We start from the raw sequence: 26908 nt of genomic DNA on the forward strand, positions 1-26908 counted from the left end.
CACTCTGTATTGTGATTACTTATTTGAATTCCTATCTCTCCCTCACTAGCCTGATTTCCTTTACAGCAGGGAACATGCCATTTATCTTTTCATTTCTGGTACTTCACACTATTCCTGGTATACAGTTGCTACAAAAGAAATGTTTGTTGTTTTGAATAAAGCATTTAGTTACTAAAAAGGTTATGGCAAGGGCCTGTTGTTGCCAAGGAGCTTTCATACTTTTTTCTAAATTGTGGGGAGAGTTTGCAAACAAAGGAAAAGACAGTAGTAGAAACTAATATCTTCCCAAATTAGTGATAACGCTTTAGTAATAAATTAGAGATAGGAAAGAATTGTATAGGCACGTAGAGAAAGGATGTACACATTGCTTTGTTTTTAAAAAATGACAAACATGTAGAGAAAGGATGCATACACTGCTTTGTTTTTAAAAAATGACAAACAAGGACGTTTGCTCTGCCCAAGGAGATCATGCTCTTTCTGAGATACGGCGTTTGAAATTGGGTAAACAGTTTGAGGTGAATAACCATTGAAGGACAGTGGGGACACCATAGGGTAAAAGCCAAAGAAGAATCAGAGAGCCCAACTTCTTCTCTGGACAAGAGAAGACAATAGAACTTCAATAAGATACCTTTTGTGGCTAAAAATCATAATTGCAAGTACAGATCCTAGTCACAAAAAACAGCCCTAAAATGCAGTGTGTTGTATGTTTTGGCATAGGTATGCTATGGCAAAACCACAGTTCCTTGGAAAATATCTTAGTGGTGTATTAGGATCAAATCCAAACCACAAAAGTTAGACCTGAGGTGTTTTGTGTGCTGTTGTGGTCCCTCCCTCACACGAAATGTGGGTGTCCAGGCTCACCCAATGGGGAAGCTTGCCTCCAAGGGCTAGAGAAGGACCCTGACAAAGAAAGAACAATGGGGGAGAAATGGCACATGAATATGTGCACAGTTTGACTTTATTCATCACCATGACTACAAATAAAGAGGAAGAATCACTTATTAATTCATCCTAATTTGTGCAAGTGTCTTTAAAAGGGACACAAGCAAGAGAATGATTCTGAAAAAGTCATGGTACGATACTGGGTGATTTGGAAAGACACCCTAAATGGCAACCATGGAGAAGACAGGCACCCAGCATGTCAGGAGTTAGGAGCCCACCGAAAAGAGTGTGAGAGAAGAAAGACAATATGCTGGAACATTTTTTGAAACAGTTTTTCCTCCAAGGAGATGCAAAGAATTCTGTGGATGAGTCAGCCTGGAAATAACTGGTAAGAGAGACTATGAAGTTCACAGGAGCAAAGGCTTAATAATACCCCAGGGGAAATTATCTAGCAAAAAAGCAAATGCCAGTGCATTTGTTTGATAACATCCATTAGTGCAAACTGTCTGGCAGAAACCAGCAACAGGCATAAATATCTTGATTTTAAAAGCCACATGGAAAAATTGGATGAGCTCTTCAAAACGTAGACCTGTGTGGCTAGTCTAAGGTCAAACAGCAACTACAACCTACGTTTGGTAATGCTCAATGTATTTGTTATTTAAAGCAGGGCCCACAGGAAGGAAATAAAAGCAGATGTACAGTGAGGAACTTGAAGCAAAAAGAATCAAGAAATGAGCTGAGAAGCAAAGGATGATGTAAAAAGGAGGAGCCTGAAGCCAAACTAAATTGGCCTAGGGCAAGTGTTAGCATAAATAAGATTAAACTTCCTAAAGGTTTTTTTTTTTTTTTTTGTGACAAGTACTAACGTGCTATTTTTGTCTTCGTTAAAATTTCTAAAAAATATACTATAAAAGCAGATCTGGAATAATATATCATGACAATTTAAATACTGCTAAAGCAACGTAATTTGTCATAATTAAAAACTGAAATCAGCCGAATGGTCCACAACAGGGGCATGCTAAATTACATTGTGGTACATCTGTGGCTTAGATATTATGCAGCCTCCAGCAATTATATGTAGTAACATGAGATATACTCATGAAAGAGCTCTAATTGAACAAGCTATTTTATGCAGTATGAATGACGGAGCTAAAGTAAGCCTATATATAGTTTTTTTTTCTTTTACTGGAGTAAAATTGATTTACAATGTTGTGTTAGTTTCTGCTGTACAACGAAGTGAATCAGCTATATGTATACCTATATCCCCTCCCTCTTGGACCTCCCTCCCACCATCCCCCATCCCACCCATCTAGGTTGTCACAGAGCACCGAGCTGAGCTCCCTGTGCTATACAGCAGGTTCCCTTAGCTAATATTTTACACATGGTAGTGTATTTATGTCAAACCTAATCTCCCAATTCGTTCCACCCTCCCCTTCCCCCCACTGTGTCCACATATCTGGTCTCTACATCTACATCTCTATTCCTGCTCTACAAATAGGTTCATCTGTACCACTTTTCTAGATTCCACATATATGTGTTATTGTACAATATTTGTTTTTCTTTTTCTGGCTTACTTTACTCTGTATGACAGACTCTAGGTCCATCCACATCTCTATAAATGACCCAATTTTGTTCCTTTTTAGGGCTGAGTAATATTCTATTGTATATCTGTGCCACATCTTCTTTATCCATTCACCTATCGTTGGACACTTAGGCTGTTTCCGTGTCCTGGCTATTGTAAATAGTGCTGCAATGAACATTGGGGTACATGTGTCCTTTTGAATTACGGTTTTCTCAGGGTATATGCCCAGTAGTGGGATTGCTGGGTCATATGGTAGTTCTATTTTTAGGTTTTTTTTTTTCTTAATTACATTTGTAAAGTTCTTTGGATTCTCAGGGGAAAGAGGCTATTTACCTTTAATTTTAGCTTTGGATATTTTTTATTAGTAGGAGCCTCACAGGGCTCTAAGGCAGCTCCAAAGGAAACTAAAATCAAGCACTTTCCTTGTGCATAGCTATGAGGCTTTATAAAACTCTTAATAAAATGCTGCAGAGAGGAAAGATGCTAGCGGGAGAGGCTCTCTGTAGTTCACATACTGCCATTCTTGGCCAGCACTTCTAGAAGCCACCAAGCAAATACCAAGTATAATGTCTAGAGAGAGAATTTATCTATAGTACACTCATATAAAGGACGCTGCCGAGTCTTTATGTGTCCCAATTTATGATTTGTTCTTAGAGACAGTCAACCATCTATAAACTAAGGAAAGGGACTCCCGCCTGAAGGTTTCAGCTGGGGCCACCAGAGTGCACTTTCCTCAAGCTGGTTTTCCTACTGATCAATTTGCCTGAGAGCATTTCAAGCACAATCCACTCCCCTTGGAGTGTCTGCATCTATCTGAATATCTTGATCCTTTTTGTCACTTTGAGATTTTGTCACTTTGCGATTATTAAACTAATTCCCCTAAGGCATATCCTATTTCTTTTGTGTTTCTATTAAATAGTTCTTAACATCACATTGTTTTATGACCGAATGGATTGCTTTATATCTTGGTGGTGACTGTGTTCTACTTTATTTCCTTAAATACTGTTAGAATTCTTAAAGCCAGTATTTCTAAGTGAAGACTCTTTGTTTAAGGCAGTACTTAATTTTTATTTTTAGGACACCTGCACAGATGCAAAAACACTAAAAAAGCTTTAGGCAACTTTAAAATATTTTCTTTTATGGAAATATTTAAATTTATCTAATGTTAACTGTATAAAAAGAATCTAGACACCTTAACGGTGAATTTCAGTTGAGGGAGAGGGATTAAGGTTCTATGAGAATCACCAGTTGGCAGTTTTTCCAACTACACATGCTGGCATCCGCCCCTAGATTCTAGAAGTTTCGGGGTGATTGTCACGTTCTCTTCTTGTCAGTAAAAAATAAAGGGGAATGAAATCTGCCTTTGGCTTCCTACTCCCTCCTGACTATATTCTGGTTGCTGACCCTTTCATGATCATTCAGAAAACATTTTTAAGAGTTTATTATTTTAATTAAAATAGCACTTGTAAAAGCGCGTATGATTCTGAATATTATAGACCTGTTGTTAAAAAAAACTTGAACTTGGAGCTACATCATCAAACTGTGTACATGAGGTCCTAGGTCAAGCAGTAGTCTCCTCCCTTTGGTGTGAAGAGGATCGGAAAAATATTTCTGATGTCACAAGACAAAATGTTTTCAAGGAGAAAGGTTATACAAAGAGAATGAGCTTGGTGGTGGTTTCTTATTCGAATAGGGCACCGTTTGGGGCAGACTGACCTTGCAGGGCCAGGCCGAGCAGGTCGGAGCCAGTAAGGCTAGCAGACACTCTCCACACACGCCCCAGTCAAAAGCAGGCAGCCTCGCCACTCACCGGCAGGGCAAGATCCGGACCACATCGTTGGGCTTGTACCCTTCAATACAAACTGCACAGTTGTCAAAATCAGGCTCAGTTTCCTGCAAGAGAGACAGCACAGATGAACCTGCTTTCCTACCTTCAACTCCTGTAAACACACAAATAACAAGCCAAAGGAGAGCTGGCCTGGAGCAAGGCTTTCAACTGTCTCGGCGCCAGTTTTCTTAATCCATAATTTATTGTACACTGGTTTAGTTTCTATTCCTTCCAACCTCCACTTTCTGTTTCTGGGTTCCACTGCAAGAGCTTTTGTGAGGAAACAGTTTTTTAATGTACCATTGCTAATAATGCTACTTATTACAATCAGAGGTGACGTAGCAAAGTCTCGAGGATGAGAAATACTATTCATGGAGAATTGTCAAAATGATATTTAATCTATCCATTCCTCGGGAATCTAATGTGTACAACTCTTAAATAGTGGTTCCAGATTTCTTTTCAAGGACATAAATCTCTTTCAACACCCCATAATACATTACTTATGTAATAGTCCTTGTTCTTTTATTATCCTGTTTGAGGATAAAAAAGTAATGAAAAAATATACTTTAAATTTAGTGATGCTTTTAAATGAATTTTATCCTGTTAAGCTCAACAGTATTTTTATATAGTTGAAAAACAGCAGCACATAATTAGCGAGACTAATCAATTATTCATACCAGAGACAACACCTCCTATACAAGTAGAGCTGTGAATCTCTTAAGATGCCCCAAGGAGCCCCAAACCCATGTACTGCAATTCACTGCTCTAAAATTTCTCCTGGGGGAAAAATTCTCCTGGGGAGAACAGAGGCCCTTGAGAGGCTTGTGGGCCTAGACTGGCCTACTTTGCGGTCCTTCCTTAAGATATGCTTCTGCTTTTGGCTTTATGTCATCATTCTACAGCTAGGGAGACTGTTGCCTTGACGTTGGGGTTCTAGAAACTCAATTTCAGAGGGACTAAATATGCTTCTTGCATTTGCTGCAGACTCAAGTGGAGGAGATCACTCAGCATATAACAATCTTCCTTGCAAGGATTCATGGAAAAACTTTCTCAAGCTGTAATACCAGCAACAGCCATTTTGCTTTTATCTTGTGGGACACTGGAATAAGGTAATTAGATTTGTTTGAATATTGAATATTGCTTCCTTCTTTGCATTGGCTTGCTGGAGAGCCCCAACTTAAATTTTGGGACCCATTTCTGCTATACGTTTCAGGTAATGCGTGTGTATACTGATTTCATCCTGGTTGCGTCTACTTTTCCTATACCTACTTTTCAATTCTTCCTCCAACTACTCTGTTGTCCTATAGTATGCATTTTCTAAACTGCTTTAAATTATGTTAAATAATGATGGGTATAATAACAGATGTTCACAGGAGAACTATTAGCACGTATTTCCCTTCCTCATCTTCTTTTCCACACTGGCTGCTAGGAAACTCGGGAGCTTCTCTGAATAGCTCCTCGCCAAAAAGAAAAGAGGCTGTTACCTTGTCACCCTTCTTGATGGTCCTGACCTGGAGCTTGCTGATTGCTTTCTTTGCTGCATCTCCCAGTCGGCGCTGAAAAACCAAAAGCTGCTTGTTAGTAATAAAGACTTGTAATTCTTAACTTTGTGTCTGATAGCATTCAGTAAACCAGGGCAGCTGTATCTGAAATCATGCACAAGTGGAAGGAATGTTAATGAAGACGGCTGGAGGAGACGGGGCAGTGATACCTGTGCAAAGGGACTTGACTCATCGCGGCCTGCTAAAGAGCTCTGTCATCGAGAGAAGCTCTTCATGCCTGAGGTTAAGCAAGTGGAATACGACATGGAAAGATCCCGCCCCACAGTGACTCCAGTGCAGGTCACATCCATGCAGATTAGCAAAACAAACAAACAAACAAACAGTTCCCTAATTTGTCACTCTAGCCACTCAATTTGTGACATGGAGATAGCCAATTTGGAGTAGTTGGAATAATCTTCATCTCTTGTTCACAGGGTTTATTGTTTGTGTATTCCTTTCAATTTGGAATTTTTAAGCAATTTCCTTTGCTTGTCTAGACCCAACTTAGGTTTATATTTGGTCTGTACTATCCTATCCCATCACCTTGTTACATGCCAATTTCACCTCTTTTGTGTGTGTTTAAGTGTGAGTGTGCACATAGGAAAATACATAAATCATACATATTCAGTTTAGCAAATAGTTATAAAGCAAAACACCTGGGTAACCATCATCACCCACATTAAGAAATAATATATTATGCACTCCTTTTTTTAATAGAGGAAGTTAGTATCCTAATGCACCCTACAATAATACAATAATAGGGCCACGAGGAAGAGTGGGAGAGGAAGAGGGTGAGGAGAGAATTACGTTTTAATCTGTCGAGGAAAAAAATGGTTTGCTTGTGCGCTTATGAGTTTTCCACATACTGTAATCTTCTCAGGTTTGTGTATTTCTAGCCTGTAACAGAAGTGTATTTGCAGCAGTGAAACATATTTGAAGGGCTAAGATAAATAGGGCAAACATTTAAAAAGAATAATCATCTGCTTTCACTAATTTTGTTTCTTTTGGAAATAAAACTCTAGCTTCTTTCTTTTCTTTAAAATAGTGAGCATATACTAATGAAGAGTTCATTTAGCCTAAGTACCATGCTAAAGCTTTGTAAGCTATATCACTATTATCCTTACAACAGCTCTATGAGAAAAATACCATTTTATAGAATGAATTGAGACTTAAAGAGCTTAAGTAAATTGTCTAATATCAGAGAGTCAGTGACAGGTCAGTCAGAATCTGAGTAAAATTAAGTCTGAATTTAAAACCAAAGCTAAATTACCCCTCTCATTTTTTCACCAATTACCCAATCCACCGACCAGGCAATCACCAAACACCTACCCAGTCAGCCAGCAGCTAGCTAGCCAGCCAACCTACTAATCAGCTAGCTAACCAACCAACATCTAGCCAGCCAACCAGCCGTTCAGTCAACCAGCCAAGCAACTAACCAATCAGCTGACCAACCAATCAAAATCTATTAAGTACCTGTCATACGGCATGTCCCTAAGCATACCCCAATTAAATAGGTAGAAGAGGACATGCTCCCCTTGTTAATTAATTTTTCTCTTTGATATTCTGTCCTTAGTTTCTAAAATAATTACTGGCATTTTTAACAGAAAAGTAAGCTTTGGTTGTTTCCTAAAAGGAGACCAACATACACTTGAGACCTATAAGGAAATCCATGAGTATTGAGCAAACTAAGGTGGTGGGAAAAATAGGAAGAGGCTATAGTGATAAATACCAAGGGGGAACATAGAGTGAGAGGAAAAGAAAAGAACTGAGATGAAACTAAACACGATGCAACTCTCTTTCCTTTCCTCTTCCTCTAGCTGGTGCCTAACCATCCTTTGGTCTTAACTCAAGCCACTTCCTCAGGCAGCTCCGCCCTCTTCTTCCAGGAGAGAGGACCCCTTGAGTCCAGATCCTCACAGCTCCTTGTACCTTTGCTTCACGGCACTGTCACAACATTTGCAAGTTGATGTTTATTTTGATGATCAATTCCTGTTCCATTTCGCTCAAGTGAGCTCCCTGAGTGCACGACTGGGTTTATTTTTGCTTCCCCTTGTGTCCCCAGCACCTAGAATAAAGCTGCCTTCAATCAGTGACCCGTGATCATTCCACACATATCTCGGATCACTTATTTTGTTCCAGGCCTAGCTATGGGTTTTGAAACAACGGTAGTGAAAAAATATATACACTTCCCTGCCCTCTGCAGCTTACTCTCTAATGGAAACTCCATGAACGGTTGATAGGTGAATAAAATCTTAAATCCAGAGATTTTTTAAAAGCATGAAATACAACCTGAGAAATTCAGCCAGTTAATGGGAAGATTTATGGAAAACTATAAGTAATACATGTGATAAGGTAAGCAAAGCTTACCTATACCTCTTTTGAGGAGGAAAAAGATTGCATTTTGGTAGGGACTAATGAAGGATATGAAAGTCTGCCCTGCCAGGGGAAAAACAGATGATCTAGATACCTGGAAAATATGGAAAAACCAGCTTCTGAGATATAGACGATAACTATGGGACCAGGGGAAAGCACTGTAAAGTTTAAAAAAATGCTATGACCATGTGCATGTAGCCAAATTTTGTCAATATAGGCATGTCTCTATTCCTTCTTAAGTGACATGAAAATCAGAAATACTGACTTCTGAATAAAGACGATTGTCCGTCCCATTTTCAACTATTTTCACACTAGTATTATTGGATTTCCAAAATGCAAACTAATGACAGAAGCCCATAAACATTCTTAATAAAATGGCCCAAATAAGGAAGTTGTTGCTCTTGTAGTTGGTCTCTTCTGTCTTTGGGATTTTAACTGCACCAAGTATAAATGAGAGGGAAAGCTACAGACCTTGTTCAAACCAAGTCTTCTATGTAGTTGAGCAGAGAATCTAGGGACTGGAGCAGAAGATCATCACAAAACAGACTCTTTCCTTTGTGCTCCTTAGAAATGCAGAGTGATGTGATGCTAATGGAAGACTTAGGGACCACCTCAGGTAGATGTAGGGACCACCTTGGGCAGAGATAGGGACCACCTCAGGTTTGTACAGACCTGTTGTTTCAGGCAGGGATTCCTATCCCTTCTCCAGGATGCTCCTATAGATTTTCTCTAACCCAACCAGATCCAAATCATATTATACTTTTCACTAAAAATTGTCAGGAGCTGAGCCATCTTGGTAATTAGATTTACTCATCAATTTGATTGAAACAGGTATATGAAAATATTTACCAAGGTTACTGGTTCCTTGACAAGAATGAAGATAAACAGCTTTATGGAAAATAAACACAGAGCCATTTATAAGAAGAATAAAGTCTGACATAAATACCAACAATGATAGTAAACAATGACAGACTCCAACCCAAGATGTATAATTTAGGAGATAAAATTTAGTTATCTCCTAAATACTTAAGAAACTGAGAAAAATAAGACATCTCCCTCTTGTTCCCCTCTGTTATAAACAGAAATGCAGTCAAGGTGAGAAAAAACTAGGAATAAGGATGCCAAAACACAGCATCAAAATCGAGTTTATGTTCCTCTTATCTCATTTGGTTGAATAATTCTGTATCATCTTTGCCTCTTTTTTTTTTCTGACAGCTATATTTTCTAATCATGATTACTGTCATCACCAACACGAACAAGTGGAAAAATAACTAAGTGTCCTTATGTTCTAGGTGAAGAGAGGACATTATAGACATAAATGGAGTTGGTCCCAGTCATCTGGATGCTCATGTGGCCACGGGTGACTCAGCCACTTCCCGCACTTGCTCTAATACATAATAATGATTCTCCTGGGCCTGCCTGATGGGACAGAAACCATTGCACAGCAAGTCCAATCAATTTCTATGATGCAAATCACCCCTCCATCCATTTAGAAATATGGATAAAAGAATTAGACTCTTTTGGCGGCCATGGTGACTCCACAGGGTAAGGACTTAAAGCTGTTTGTGCACACAGGGCATGAGGTAAAAACATCAGGATTATTTCTGGGGGGAGGTGTTGTAGAGGAGAAGGCAATGGCTTGGGAGTAAGAAAATCCAGCTTTCAGTCCTCTTGCTGGCACTCACTGACTGTGTGACTTTGGCCAAGTCACTTAAATATTCTGGACCTTAGTTTCTTTTATTAGTAAGCTTAGGTAGGTAAAGCCATGTCATTTCCAGCTTTACCAGCTCATCATTGTCAGCCGCGCAGAACAGAACTGGGAGGCAAAGATCCTTTGAGACCTGAATTATCGAAACACAGTAAATCAATGGCTAATGACCTCACTGAATACTTGCCCTCTATCCCCTGAGGACAGCGCAGCGTCAATCAGGGACCACAGAAGCATCTCCACTTACAGACCCTCCCTGGATGGCAGATACTTGGCCTACTCCTATCCCCTCCCTTTCTCTTTTCCTGTGAAGTTCAAGTTTGTTTTAAATTCCATTACTTCTTTTGTTCCAACATCACTTCAGCACAAAGATGTGCAAAAGAAATCAAAGGGACACGGGCCACGTACATGCAAATAATAGGAAAAGGTATTCTCAGGGAGAGGTAACTCTTTCAAGAAAGCTTTGTTGAATGTCATTACCAGACCTTACATGAAACAATACAAAACAGGTCTAGTTTTTTTGGGTTAGCCTCAAAGGCAATATTGTTTATGAAAAACAAAAAAGAGCCTGATTTAGTTTATCTGATCTGCTCATATTCGAAAGAGCTGCCATCTACTAGGAGTCCTGTGGTTTTCAGAATGCAGACCCAGTCCTTGTGTCTGAGGTGGGATGTCCTAGGAGACAGTGAGACAATGTCCCAGAGCATCACCAGAAGACAGGCTCACAGGTCACAGGCACGGCCATGGCAGGAATGCTGCTGGCGGGCTTTGTCCTGTAGGGTTTCTTTTTCTTTTCTTTTTTTAAAAAATTTATTTATTTGTTTTTATTTTTGGCTGCGTTGGGTCTCTGCTGCTGCGCACGGGCTTTCTCTAGTTGCGGCAAGCGGGGGCTACTCTTCGTTGAGGTGTGCGGGCTTTAGGTGCGTGGGTTTCAGTAGTTGTGGCACGTGGGCTCAGCAGTTGTGGCTCACGGGCTTAGTTGCTCCGCGGCATATGGGATCTTCAAGGACCAGGGCTCGAACCCATGTCCCCTGCACTGGCAGGCAGATTCTCAACCACTGCGCCACCAGGAAGACCCTGTCCTGTAGGGTTTCTATAAGCAGGATAAGAATTAGTGAACAGCAGCCAAAGTGGCACACCTGGGAAATGGGGGACACAGGGATTCTTAACCTCCTGGTGGGGAGTGGAGGGCTGCCCAGGGTGCACACTGGTATTTAGGATCAAGAGTCAGTCTCGGATCTGGCTCCCCGCCTCAAGGTTCAAGAAGAGGTCCCCAGGGCTTCCCTGGTGGTGCAGTGGTTGAGAATCTGCCTGCCAATGCAGGGGACACGGGTTCGAGCCCTGGTCTGGGAAGATCCCACATGCCGTGGAGCAACTGGGCCCGTGAGCCACAACTACTGAGCCTGCGCATCTGGAGCCTGTGCTCTGCAACAAGAGAGGCCGCGATAGTGAGAGGCCCGTGCACCGCGATGAAGAGTGGCCCCCGCTTGCCATAACTAGAGAAAGCCCTCGCACAGAAATGAAGACCCAACACAGCCAAAAATAAATTAATTAATTAAAAAAAAAACAAAAAAAAACAAATGTTCAAGTACAATTGGTGTCTAAAATAAAAAGAAGAGGTCCCCAGATGAGAGGTCATTCGTTGGTAGAATAAGGAGTAACCTTTAGCATCCTCTCTGAAGCCCCATGAGGTGGAGGATCTTAAATCAGATACTAGAAAGGGCTTAGCAATCAATCCTTACTTCTAAAGCCAAAAAGGGCCAATCTTCAAACGGTAGAATGGTAGGGAGTTGCTCACGTTTCCTGCTGTGACTGAAGTGGGGCTGGCGGCCCTCTTGGTGGGCCAGGTCTCCTCAGTACCTCAGTACTGTGAAGGGAGCTTTGTCCGCTGGCAATCACTCTACCTTGAAATCAAAAACCTGGTTGTGTGCCCTTGAAAAAAAAAATCACTTAACATTTCTCTCTCTCAAATTCATTAAGTCTCGTGTCCTTTTAAATTCTAAAAACTATGATTGGGAGTTTGGTATTGACATGTACACACTGCTATACCTAAAATGGATAACCAACAAGGACCTACTGTATAGCACAGGGAACTCAGCTCAATATTCTGTAATAGCCTAAGTGGGAAAAGAACTTGAAAAAGAATAGATACATGTATATGTATAACTGAATCACTTTGCTGTACACCTGAAACTTACACAACACTGTTAATCAACTAGACTCCAATATAAAATAAAAATTAAAAAAAAACTATGATTCTCATATCAGGCAGCCAGCATTCTCAAATAGATGAGTAGAATGGCCACGTATCTACTGCCTCCCAAATCCTTACAGCTGTGGTTTCCCATCTGCAGCCCTTCTGAGAACTGGGGTTCTCAGGGCTGATCTGAGAGGTGTCTGGGTGATGCGGGGTAGAGGTCCACCCTGGTGACATCCGTGGGCTATTTCCTTAAAGTACTGATCCAGGGCCATCATGAGACTTGTGAGGAGAGACAGAGAGACATGGCCTAGCACTTAAAAGCCACCTTGGCATGTGTTAAATGGCCAGCACAATGTTCTTCCTAATCATCATAGGACCTTTCCATCTCTGAGAAGTGGGCTGTGACCTGCAGCTTCTCTTCCCATACCGCCTTCGTGCTTTTACTCGTGTGTCCTTGCACACTTCACAGGTGTGAGTGTGATAGAAAAGGCTTCTTGTGCCTGAGCACGATTTCCTCGCTTCCTCGCGCCTTGCTCTGCCTGGCTGGCTGGACCACTGTTCCTATCTCTATGATTCAGACCCGGTTCCTGACTCCAAAACCTCTAAGCGCTTCCTGCACTGGACTGTTCTCCTGCCTCATGACCCCGCCTTGCCCAAGTCTCTGATTCCACTTTGCTCCAAAACAGGCGTTAGATACAAACACTCTACTCGCCTTTAAGTGGTCCCAGCTCCTGACACTTCAGTCTTAACAGTATTCTAGATCTTCACCAGCTGCCTGGGAGGGTCCCATTTGTGTTTGGGTCTATGTTTGATTATGTAACAGAGAACTCTGGGCCCGGTCGGAGCTGAGACCCGGTTGGTTGGAATGTGACATTATGAAAAGCAGCTCCCCTACCGGTTCCATGTGTGCTCTGGGCCAACCTGTATCCTAACCCACGCAGGATGCTTCCACGGGCTCTTCCAGGCCCCAGGGCTTGTTTGGGAATGGGGGACAGGAGTCCAGCTACCTCCTTAAACTCCGTGGAGAGGGAACTTGAAACAGTCAGGCACTGGACTCAGGCATCCACAGGCTGGCTGACAGCAGGGTTCCCAAAGCAGCCTGGCCCTGGAGAAAAGATGACAGGGCTCCAAGAAAAACAAGCCTCGCGACTGAAGGTCACGGCAGAGCAGTGACCCTGAGCCAAGGGGCAGTGCATCCAGAGGGAGCGTGAGGCTGTGCTTGGTCTCTGCAAACCAGCATCCTTGCTGCACCTGCCTCAGAGGGCCTGCAGGCAGGGGAAGGTACAAGGCGAGGAGGGAATGGTTTCAAATAGTGACACGAATTGGGAAGAAAAGAAAACAAATGCATACAATAATATGATGGAGGGAGAGAGACCGGGGCGCGAGTGTACATCAGGCTGTCTTCAGGCCTCTTCTCTGGATGCCCACTTCCAGGGGGCGCTCACCCTGTCCTGACCATTTAAATGGTGTGTCTCTATACCGATGACTCTTATATTTCCACCTCCAGCTCTTCTCCCCTAACCTCTCGGCTTGTATAAGAAATACCTACCTGGCATCTCTATCTAATAGGCTTCTCTTTTTCCCCCCAATGTTGATTTAGTATCTGTTTCTTTTTCTTAAAATTGAAGTATAGTTGATTTACACTGTTGTGTCGGCTTCTAAAATTTCACATCTCCATACCCAAATTCCAGATTCCCCAGCCCCTCAGGATCTCTTCTGTTTTTCCTATTTCAGTTAATGCTCTAAGAACTGACCTAACTGCACCCTTGATTCTTCTCCTTCCCTCACACATATGATAACCATGTGATTATTATCTAAACTGGAACACTTGGGAGAGTAAAATGGGGGTTATTAATAATTAGGCTGGTACAACAGGTATAAACTAGGATATGTGTTTTATATTCTACATCTAATCCACAGGACTTTAAAATATTGCCCTAATCTGATGCCCATCTGGCTTCTCCACCTTGCTCCCTCTAATCCAAACCCATCACCTGTCATCTTGACTCCCGTACAGCCCTCCACGTGGGCTCGTATCTGTTTTTATGTGTATTGCCTGTTGATGCCACTACAACATATGCTATGGGAAGGCAGAGTCCTCGTGCATGTAATAAATGTGGAAAGGAACTTTTCTTATTTATAGACACAGAAACTTCTGGAAGCATAGAAAGGGAAGTGCTAAGACTTGTTGCCTCTTGGGAGACCTAGAGGGAGGGAAATTGACAAAGAGAGTCTGAGGGAGGGAGAATGCTTACTTTTAAATGGATGCTCTTTTATTTTGCCTGTTTTTTTACAGTGTGCATACACTGTTATTGTTAATCAACACACTGCTTCATGGGAAGTTTTTCTCCAAGAATGCCAGATTCTTTCTCTGTAGTCTATTGATATGCCCTCCTTTTCCCATAACTCTGAACAAAAAAATCCCATTTTGTTTCAAACTGTGTCACCTGGGACATAAAGCCCATATCTAGACTTAACTACATGTGAGTTATAAAAAAATGGGGCTATTTAAATTTGGGGGGGAAATACTATTTTCTAAGAATTGCTTTATCTTTAAAAAGACAATCCAGGTTGGAGTTTTTTTTAGCATGAGTCACCCATTTTCCTTGCTTGGCCCTGCAATAAACCTTTCTCTGCTCCAAAAAATAAAATAAAATAAAATAAGAACGATCCAGTTAACAACTCTCAGATAACCAATCACACATATTTTCTCATTGGATCCTTGCATCAAGCCTGTGGGGATGACCCGTGGTCATTCCCACTTTATTTTTTTATTATTTATTTATTTTTTTGGCTGCACTGTGCAGCATGCGGGACCTTTGTTCCCCGACCAGGGATCAAACCCATACCCCCTGCACTGGGAGCGCACGGTCTTAACCACTGGACCACCAGGGAAGTCCCCATTCCCACTTTATAGGTGAGGAAATCTAGGCACAGAAAGGTGAAGACCCACATAAGATCATACCACTAGAAACTGCCAGAGTAAAGATTTGAATCCAGACCTGACTCCAAAGCTGTGTGTTTAACTATTACCTTGCACTGGCACTATCTTGGTATAGTTGCTTTAGGAAACATGGCACTCCAGCCAAATCTCCTTCTCCACTTTAAATTGTGGCCCTTATTCTCCATGTCATCATCTACCTCGCTGTGAGGTTACTAACATAAAGAACATCTAGCAAATCTTACTCTGTGAGAAACTGCATTGAAATGATCTGAAAAGGCTAATGATTGCGTAAGATGATGGTGACTTTCCTCTAAGTGTGATCTCCACCAAGCCAAGCAGAGACTGAGGTATGCTTCGGGCTAATTCAAGTTCAGTCTCTCTATCACACACCTGAAAGGTTAGATACTTCACCAATGTAACATTAATGCCTTTGATATTGATATTCCATTTCAGACTGTGAGCCTACATCTAACCTGAGAGTTACTCCTTCTGAAGGGCCAATAGTGCTTCAATAAAAATAGATGACTTCAGTTCACCTGATGGTTAGTACAGCTATAGCTTATACAGCTGTAACTTTCTGCTGAATGGAACGAAGCACTGCCCATCAAAAGAAAAATATTTTTCTAAGGGAAATTATATATTCTTATTCCACTCATAAAAGGGCTAAAGTATGGTGTCTATTTTGATCAAGAAACAGTGCTAACTTTCAGCATGATCCAAATTCACTGAGTAACCTGAAGGTAACATCCTGTAATTCAAGGAAGGGAGCAGAGTAAACACTTAAACCCCATCCACTTCTAATTTGCTTTTCACATACATCACAGAGTATGCAGAGGCCAAGACAGAAATGCAATCTCTAACTACCTGCACAAAGTGAAATAGCAATTGAAATAGTCACTCAACCAAGTCAAGCCTAAAATTTCATCCTTACCTCAATTTCCCAATGATTGCTTGGATTATCTATAGACTCAAAAAGATATGGGTACCATTTCTATTTATCATTGTTGGATCAGCTGGTAAGTGTCTTTGCAATAACTGATTTATATTTGTATGGTTTCTTCAAATGTAACCCTTAGGAACCAGTGGAACTGAACATATTTGTTCTATATCTAGTTTCACTGCCTTGTGTCTAACTGGTAATAACTGTCCACTTAAATTCCAGAATATTCACTAAAAGTGGCAAAGTTGGAATTGTATGTAATCGTTATGGAATCTATATGATAGTAATAATGACACCATTCATTGAGAGCTTTGTAAGTGATTGATCATGTTCAGGGACTTTAAAATATAAGATACATTAAGCCATTTAATCCTCACTATAACTATACAAAGAAGGTATATTCCCATTTAGTTTAGAAAACTAAAGCATAAAGTATCTTGTCCACTTGTGGTAAGTGGTGGAACCGGAATACTAGGTAGCCACCAAAAATCATGTTTCAAAGATTATTTAATGATGGGGGAAATGCTCACTATTTAATAAAAAAAAGAGAACACAAACTTACATGTCTTACATGTATGTCTGTATCTCATGCATACATAGACACATATACGATGACATTTTACTGAATATATATATATATTTGGGGTTAAAAGTCTGAAAGGTAATGTACTCAGTTGTTAACAATTCAGTAAGGTGATGGGTGATTTTGTCTTCTCTTTTAGTATTTTTCTATGATTGCCAAAATTTATTAGAATAGACATGCATCATTTTGAGAGTCAGAAAAAAGCAATAAAAATGTTTAAAAAAATTGTTCCAGAAGCTGTAGAAAATTTAAACAGACAAATTTCCATAAAATAAATAGAAAGTCCAAGAGCTGTCCTCCTAAAACAACTTAGAATTTATTGGCTTACAGAAAGTTCTATAATACTTTAAGGATCAGCTAATTCCAGGGCTGTTTAAAATGCTCTAGAACTGGGCTGTCCGATGGGGCTTTCTATGATGATGAAAGTGTCCTATCTATGCTGTATCTATTCTAGTAGCCACTAGAAATGTAGCTAGTATGACTGAGGAGCAGAATTTTACATGTTATTTTATTACAATTAATTTAAATTTAAATAGTCACGCGTGGCTACTGACTACCACGTTGGACACTGCAACTCTGGACTACAGAAAATGGAGGAAAATTTGCAAATTCTTCTTATAAAACCAGTATAGCCATTACCTAAACATGATAAAAATGTAAACTATGGACAAATTTCACATGTGAATATCAAGGTAAAAAATAAAGAATGTACCACATAAGATATGATCAAAACAATCTAGCACACATTAGAGGAGTAGCATGTACTGGAAATTCAGGATGGTTCAATATTAGGAAATCCATTAATTTAAACCACTCCTATTAATAGATCAAAAGAGAAAACCCAGACTACAGCTCTTGAAAAGGCATTTGTTAAAATTAAAAGTACATTCTTGATTAAAACTCTGAATAAAACAGGACTATGTTGACATTTATATAACATGTTAAATATAGATCTTAACCTAGAAGACTGCATGGGGAAATAATAAAATTGAGAAATGATAAAAACGATCCATTAAATTCAGAATGTTCCCATTAAATACTGAATGAAGAGTAATATGTTCACTATTACTACTATTACTTTAGTTGATTCTGGAGGCACAAGTCAGTGAAGTCAGATAATAGAGAAAAAAAGGAGTTTTAAAATTTGAAAGAATTATCATTGATTGCATATTATTAGTATAATCCTGATAAACTAATACAAACAATCACAAGTACTACAATGTAGTGCTTAAGAGCATACACTCTGAAGCCTTGCTGTTGGTTCAGTTGCTGTCTCTATTAGTAACTAGCTGTGTGACCTTGGGCAACTCATTTAACCTCTGTTTCCTTCTCTGTAAAATGAAGAAAACAGAATTATCTGCTATAAGGTTATTAAGAAGATTAAGTATGTAAATATATAGAGAGCTCTTACAACATGCCTGCATTTAATATATACTATATAATATCACTATTATTATGGTAATAATAATAATTTAAAATGATAATAAATTATAAAATACATAAATTACTAAATTATAATAATGTACAAAATAAACATAAAAAAATCAAAAGACTTCCCATATGAAAAAGGGGATTTCATTTATAATTGCAACACAATGACCTAGGAATAAACATAAGAAGAATGTGCAAGATTAAATGAGGATATTTTGAATGCTATTAGGGAATAAAAAGAATAGTTGAATAAAGGGAAAACATATACTACACTTCGATAGGAAGATTCAACATCAGTAGGTTATAAACTCCTTCTAAATTATTCTATAAATTAAAAACCTAGCTAAAAGTGATTCTAAAATCGTATAAAGGTAAACATGAAAAAAGTGAAAGAGCAATAAAAGAAGATTAGCATGAACAGATATGAGACATATTATGGTGCTAAAATATTCAAAATAGTATGATATTGGAATGTGAATAGACAGATTAAAGCTACATTTTAGAGAGCATAGAAATAGAACCGAATACATATGGGGCTTTAATATATGCTAGATGGGGGAGGGTTCTGCATATGAGAAGGAAAATATTAATTATTCAATAAATACCAGTTACAAAAACTGGTAGGCAATCTGAAACAAAAATAATGTTGGCTCTGTACTTGATTCCTTACACTGAAATAAGTTCTCTGTAGATTAAAGTTTTAATCATAAAAGTGAAATAAAAAAAGCAGTGGAGGAAACCATGAGATACTGTTTTTCTATAGTCTTGGGCTATAGAAGATCTTATTATATAAAACTCAGGAGCTATAAAAAATTGATAAATTCAGTTATGTAATACCCCCAAATTTCTGCATGGTAAAAAGCTCCAAAGATAAATCAAAGACAATGACAACTTGGGAGGAAAAAAATGGAATCTGTAGGATTCCCCAAAAAAGGGTTAACTGCTCTGACCAGTAAAGAGCTTATACACATCAGTATGATGTGACCAACAGCTCAATTGAAAAGTGGTCTAATAATGTAAGCAGATACTTCATAGAAAAAAAAAAAATCACCTTTTTCTATTTTATGTTATTTGTGATAAGAAAAATGTGATACCATTTTTAACTTATTAAATTGCATACAACAAAAAAGCTGTAACATTCATTTGGTGAGGATATGCGTAAATAGTGTTTGTTATTAGTAATTGTTGTATATGTTAGTATAAGCAGTATTAAATTAATACACTACTGCACAAATGTCATTTATATTAGAATAAACACAGTATTACTATATTGTTGGTTAATGTATAAATTGGTTCAACCTTTCTGGCAGACAATTTGGCAGTATCTATTATAGTTTAAAGTACACATACTATTGCCCTAGCTATAAAACTTCCAGAACTTACCATACAGATATACTCACAAATGTGCTGTGTCACGTGGACAGGTTTGTGTGTGTGTGTTTTGTTTTTTGGTAAAAGAAAACATGTCCATTAATAGGACCTGGTTAGATAAATGCGGCATATGCAGAAAATAAAACATTATATAGCATACCTCATTTTATTGTCCTTCACAGATACTGTGTATTTTACAGATTGAAGGCTTGTGGCAACCCTGCATTGAGCAAGTCTATTGGCGCCATTTTTTCTGGCAGCATTTGCTCTTTGTGTCTCTGTGTCACATTTTGGTAATTCTCACAATACTTCAAACTTTTTCATTATTACTATATTTGTCATGGTGATCTGTGATCAGTGATCTCTGATGTTACTATTGCAAAAAGATTACGATGAGTTGAAAGCTCAGATGATGGTTAGCCTTTTTTAGCAATATTTTAAAATTAAGGTACGTACATTGTTTTTTTAGACATAATGTTATCGCACACTTAATAGACTACAGTATAGGGTAAACATAACTTTTATGTGCACTGGGAAACCAAAAAATTCCTGTTGACTTGCTTTATTGAGATATTTGCCTTATTGCAGTGGTCTGGAATGAAACCTGCAATATCTCCAAGGTCTGCCTGTACAGTTATTAGAAATGAGAAGGCAGCTTGGGTTGAGTGTTGATAAGAATTAATCTCCAAGATGAAGTGAGAAATACTGGTACAGAGTTAAGTGTGCTATCATTTGTTTAAAAACACACATATACACACACACACACATTTGTAAGCACATAAAATATCCCTGGAAGAGAAGATATTCCAAGGAGAAGAACTGCTGAATTGAGGGACAAACATGGGAAAGCAATTACTTTTCACCGTATACCATTTTGTACCTTTTGCATTTTATACTATGTGTAGGCACTGTCTGTTCCAAAATTAATTGTTTTTTAAAATACCTTTTATTTTTTTTCTCCTTCTGTTCACAAGGAGGACATCCTGGCTCTTTCCACATTATGTTGATACAATTAGCATAATCTCAGCTCCCTTCCTCTTTCTCCATTTATTTTGTGCCTAAATAAGTAAATAATTGTCCCCCAAATGAGCAATAGGAATGTGGGACAAAGCGCTTCCATGTTACAGAACAATGTTAGCAAAACATCAAAATATGTGTACTTGGAAAAGATCTGAAAAACAATACAGCAAATGTTAACAGTGTTTATCCTGAGTCGGGGCATCATAGGTAATTTTGGTTTTGGTCTTGGTATTTTCTGTGATTTCCAAAGTTTACACAATAATATGTCTTATTCTGGTAATAATTTTTAACTTTTTTCTTTTTTTAACTTTCTGCTACTCACCTGGTTCCTGTCCCTGGCATTTGCATATCGAAACCTCTGGATATAATAGAAGACCAGCCAGGCGAGGGAAATGATCATCAGCACGATGAAGGAGATGGAGACAAACACAACCGAGGTGCGGCTCACGTATTTCTGCAAGTTCCGGGTTCCGATGGTGATGTACATCGTCACGGTGATGTTTCTCTCCAGCAGGCTTACTATCTCCTTCCCTTTGGGCTCCGGAATCATTATTGCCACGATGTCTTCTACACCTGTTGTGAGAGGGACAACAGGGTAAGGGGATGAGAGAAAGAGAAAATCATAGTGAAATGTCTGGACAAAGGAACAGGCACCAAATAATGACACTTCTTTCAATGATTCTATGCCAGATCAAATAGCCAGGTCTAATTCTCAGATCTAATAGCCAGAAATGGAGTTGAATTTTCTCTTTCTTCAGCTACCTTGGGATGCTGCTATCTTGCATATGAGAAAAGAACCTAAAACAAACTCGTGATTTTGGTACCAGCGAGGTCATGACGGTGCTACTTTCTAGCTCCTTAAGGTGGGGTTGACCCTGGTCTAGTAAAGGGTAGACCCTTCCCAACCAGCCTAGGTTACAGTTCTAAGTTGCATTTCACAGATCCCCCCGAGGAGGGGCAAAGGCACTTTGTACCCCATGGCAAAGGATAAAATGCCCAGTTTTATGTCATCTGTCTGTGAGTTCTCTCTTTCCCACAGACACTAGGGATACTCAATTACAGATATCTACTAATCATTCCCAAGGCAGTTTTCTCCTACAATGAGTACCCAAAGCAACCCCAAAGTGTATTAAAATATAGTTGATTTACAACATTATATTACTTTCAGGCGTACAGCATAGTGATTCAGCATTTTTATAGATTATTCTCCGAGTTATTACAAGATAATGACTATAATTCCCTGTGCTATACTATACGTCCTTGTTGCTTATGTATTGTATACATAGTAAGTAGTTTGTATCTGTTAATCCCATTCCCCTAATTTGTCCCCGCCGCCTTCCGTCTCCTCTTTGGTAACCACAAGTTTGTTTTCTATATCTGTGAGTCTGTTTCTGCCAAAGGAGTCTTCTTAACAAGCTCTAATATGACCCGCCAACATAAAATAATGGTCTCAGAATTATCTTCTGCTTATTTTACCTAATTCAATATAAACAGTTTGTGTATTCTCACGCCAAGCAAAGGGAGGATAGAGGCTGTATGGATCGTTCCAGGATGGTTTTGCCTCCGCTCTCAAATACTCTCACCGCCAAGTGTCTTACTGGACACTTTGAAGCAGAAGTGGTACCTTTCTTCAGTCTGAGTTACCTGGTTCATTGTCCCTGTTCTTCATGACACTCTGAGGCACAGCCTCTTGGTGAGGAGTTCAGGGGCCTTTGTAAGGGGTCTTTAGTAAGGATTTGATATCAGCTCCAAATGAGCCGATTCGACATGCCCCTGTGGCTGATGCACAGATTAGAACATCAGTTTCGCTAGGATAGTTCTCAGGGATCACCCCCGTTCAAACCCACGCCCGCAACGTTCTTTACGGGCCCCACTTTGACACGGAAATATCCTATTACTTGGGGTTACTACAAATTAAAGTGCAAATTTACAATTAGGGTATGGATTCTGGATAAAATTAAACACCACTTCAGCTGCTTAAAGCTGGCCTTATTCACGTGCTGAGGTCAGTCAGCGAGACGGAACAACCAGATTATATTTGTTCAGGGTGTTGCAAGTCTCTTAGAAGTTATTTAGGGCTTTCACTTGACCTTGATTTCTATGCAGTTTTTCCATCCTAAATTCTTTGATGGTATTTCACTTAGGCTGACATGAATACTTTTAAAAGCTAACTAGATACAATGGTGTCTGTGTATGAGACATCAATTATATGATTTTTTAAATTCCTAAAACCTTTGCACTGGCTCAACTGTAAAAATCACAAAACTACACAGTGTTTAGATTTGGCTGTTATTTCTGGGAATTACTGAAACTGATGGCTTAGATTTCAACTTTGCAGAATTTACTGACAATTCTGATGCTTGTTCTCTCATCATGTTTACTTCAGCTAATGGTTGCATGTGGTCTGAGGTTTCGTGAGGAATTAAAGCTGCTGGAAGGTTTTGTCTCTACAGAAATATGATCCTCTTTGCATACTGGACTAATCCGGCCTGTTGAAGCTCATCCCAGTGTTGTAGGCACTTTGTAGATACTTAATCAGTGACAGAATCCTAAGTTTTCATTTTAATTTTTTATTTATATTTTTTAAGCGTGTCTATTCAAGGCTTCAGAATGAGATTTTTTTTTTTTTTGAGGATAAGATCTTGGGGTTATTTATATAAGACTCTGTATGCTCAGACTTGGACAAGTTTTATACTTTTTAGTAGTCAACTTATCAGTATATTCCTTTATGGCATCTAGTTTTGATACTCTGCTTAGGAAGCTCTTCTCCACCAAAGATGATAGAAATACTCATCTAAAATTGCTTTTTGAAACCTTAAATGTATTTTTATTTTTCCATTTAAATCTTGAACAATCTGAATGTGATTCAATAACAACACATTTATTGAGCTCCTATAAGGTGCTGGGCAGAAAGGAGACAGATAGGATGCAATTTATTTTTCCCCTAAATTCTCAGACATATATTGTTGTCTACTTTTGGATTTTTTTTTTTTTTTTTGTAAGATGAGTCTATCTTTCGCTGACCCAATACCAGGCTCTTTTGGTTGTGGAGCTGTTAACATATTTACTATTTGGTAGCCTAACCCTTTCTTCACTAGTTTCCGCCCCTCCCTGCACAACAATGTTCCTATTATCTCCTTAATTATATTAAGAGACCATAGAGAGTAACAGTGAAGAATTGGGCTCTGGAACTGGACAGCTTTTTCAAACTTCAGCTCAGCATGTTTAAAATAGGCAACCAGAAATGCAAATCAAAACTACAATGAGGTATCACCTCACACCAGTTAGAATGGGCATCATCAGAAAATCTACAAACAACAAATGCTGGAGAGGATGTGGAGAAAAGGGAACCCTCTTGCCCTGTTGGTGGGAATGTAAATTGATACAGCCACTATGGAGAACAGTATGGAGGTTCCTTAAAAAACTAAAAATAGGATTACCATATGACCCAGCAATCCCACTGCTGGGCATATACCCAGAGAAAACCATAATTCAAAAAGACACATGCACCCCAGTGTTCACAGCAGCACTATTTACAATAGCCAGGTTATGGAAGCCACCTAAATGTCCATCGACAGACGAATGGATAAAGAAGATGTGGTACCTATAGACAATGGAATATTACTCAGCCATAAAAAGGAACGAAATTGGGTCATTTGTAGAGACGTGGATGGATCTAGAGACTGTCATACAGAATGAAGTAAGTCAGAAAGAGAAAAACAAATATCATATATTAACGCATATATGTGGAACCTAGAAAAATGGTACAGATGAACTGGTCTGCAGGGCAGAAATAGAGACACAGATGTAGAGAACAAACGTATGGACACCAAGGGGGGAAAGTGGCAGGGGGTGGTGGTGGTGGGATGAACTGGGAGATTGGGATTGACATGTATACACTAATATGTATAAAATAGATAACTAATAAGAACCTGCTGTATAAAAAAATAAATAAAATTCTAAAATTCAAAAAAAAAATAGGCAACCAAATTTTGGATATCCACGAAGTTTTAAATTACCCATCACCTATTTTTCAGGACAAGAGAAAACATTTTCTCTTCCTATAAAGTATAATTAGCTACTTTAACACACTTATTTTAAACTTAAGTGCTTAGTTACACTACCTGTGTTGTTCATCCCACTGGTGTGCTTTCATGATATACGACATCCGCTTGAAAAGACAGTGAAAATGGAAATGGGGCGGTTCTTTTCATCTGCACCTCAACCTTATTCATCTTCATTATTCATAATGAATTTCTAGGGCTGATGATGGTAAAAAATAGATGGGATTCTGGGATATTTCTCCATGCACTTTAGGCTATTACTGTGCGTGATAAAAAGAGATACTGAGGGTATCCATTTATCCCAATAGAAATAGTCATTGAGAATTTAGGTATTTAGGGTGTCCAAAAATGGTACAAAGTGGGCTAGATGAATTATCTGAGCAGTCTGATCAATGCACAAAATCTAGGACCAAAAGCTGCTATAGGATCTAATCTGTTCAAATAAGACATGTGCACCAATGTGAGTTTTCAGACAATTCCCAGATCTTTGCTTCATTTTGAAGATGCAGCTAGCGTCCCAGAGAAGCCAGCAGATTCTCCCCAGGTAGGTTGTAGTGTAATTGCTTCTGAGGGTGTACGTGAGGAGGGAGCGAGGGGAGAAGTGGGGGTGATGGGGGAGACAGCGCTGAAAGCCCAGCTGGGAGATCTCCTCAGAGTTAAGTGATGCCTTAAGCATCTAATCTATGACACACAGGAGGCTCTGAGGCTCTGGGAAGAGAAGTTAACAAAAAGCATATTTTGGTAGTGTATATCAAAATATGCTTTTTGTTAACTTCTCTTACCCGAGCCTCTTGTGTGTCATAGATTATATACACTACCAAACGTAAAATAGATAGCTAGTGGGAAGCAGCCGCATAGCACAGGGAGATCAGCTTGGTGCTTTGTGACCACCTAGAGGGGTGGGATAGGGAGGGTGGGAGGGAGACGCAAGAGGAAGGAGATATGGGGATATATGTATATGTATAACTGATTCACTTTGTTATAAAGCAGAAACTAACACACCATTGTAAAGCAATTATACTCTAATAAAGATGTTAAAAAAAAACCCCAAACAACAAAAAAAACTCATGCTATCCAAACATACTTGGAAAAATGTCCACTTCATATGTTAAATGAAAAAATTAAACATATAACAGCCATTCATAAAAAAAATAAGAGCATATTTTAGTATATGTGCTGCCGAAGCGAGCACAGAAAAAGCATATTTTGTATGGGTAAAATCTACAAAGAGGTCCTGCCATTTGGGCAATTCTATGTATACTCTGACTCCTAGTCACTGTAATATAGAGTGTCTCTTTTTGCAAAATGATGTCAGCCTACCATCTATTTTCCTCCCAAAGGCACTCTCTGCTTCTGTGTGATCGCTGCTGTGTAATTATCGTGTATCCTGGAAAAACTCTTCAGCCCTGCGAGAGAACGTGTGGCCAGGACACACAGGACCCTGCTGCCAGTTAAACAGCAGGAGCAGCCTGTAGTTTCAGTGCTTCCTTTTCCCGGGAGAGGGCTCAATTGCCATCATCTAATTTGGTACATTCAGATAAGTAAGGAATCAAAACAAAAGTTCAAAAAGCCAAAGAATGTTGAATAACCAGGAAATCCTTTACTTATGAATTCAAAACCAGGTTGTTTAAACACTGTGTTAATAGAATGTTTAGAAAACCAGCAAAAGGCTAGATATTTTACAGAGCTGGCAGCCCCTTTCCTTCCTGTGCATCTTGGAGGGTGATAAAATCCCTCCTAAGTTCATGTGAGCAAAAATCCTTTTTCAATTCTCTGTATCCTCTCTCCCCTAATCCTTACTTTAGTTCCATGGATGGCCCTTTAGAATTTAGTCAATACTAAGAGAAACCTGCAGTTTCCATTTGTAGATATTTTTTATTTATACACTTAATATCTACTTTTTTTTAAAAGAGTCAGCTCCTGATTATTATCTATTCTCAAGTGAAATAATGTATGTGAAATGATTTACAAAACCTGCAAAGTACCATAGAAATGTAAAGTACTATCACTTTCTGCATTAATTTAAAAATTATTTTTAACAAACACAGATGCAAAAATAAAGCACTCACAAATAGATTCCAGCCATATAGTAAAAACTCTTCATGACCCAGGGGATTTATCCTAGGAAGGTGAGGGTGATTGAACATTAGAAAATGTGTTAATGATTAGGGGAAGCTCAGTAAAGGATGTACAAGAAGGTTTTGTTTTACAACTTTTCTGTAAGTCTAAAAATATTTCCAAAAAAGTTTAAAACTTATTTATAGGTTTTTTTATACTTATTGTTTGGTAATAGATAAGAGTCTAATTAGAGGTTATTTGATCTACCACTCTGGATGCATCTTAACTGAGACAACCAAGTGAGGAGGTGTATTTAGGAGGAGAGTGCCTTGTGTTTGGGTTATCTTGACTCTGGAGAGCCACATGGCAAACCAACCACAGAG

General features: G+C 39.1%; 1 protein-coding gene across 1 annotated transcript in view; it reads right to left on the reverse strand.

Moving 5' to 3' along the window:
- Window positions 1-26908, reverse strand: part of RNF150 (ring finger protein 150) — a 249609-nt gene that overhangs the window by 76149 nt on the left and 146552 nt on the right. The window contains exons 2-4 of the mRNA XM_007189340.3: window positions 20726-20976; window positions 5777-5848; window positions 4275-4357 (exon numbers count right to left, since the gene is read on the reverse strand). Coding sequence (XP_007189402.1) covers window positions 4275-4357; window positions 5777-5848; window positions 20726-20976 — 406 coding nt within the window. The remainder of the gene's footprint in view (window positions 1-4274; window positions 4358-5776; window positions 5849-20725; window positions 20977-26908) is intronic.

The sequence above is a fragment of the Balaenoptera acutorostrata genome, chromosome 5 (genome assembly GCF_949987535.1).
Source record: "Balaenoptera acutorostrata chromosome 5, mBalAcu1.1, whole genome shotgun sequence".
Lineage (NCBI taxonomy): Eukaryota > Metazoa > Chordata > Mammalia > Artiodactyla > Balaenopteridae > Balaenoptera > Balaenoptera acutorostrata.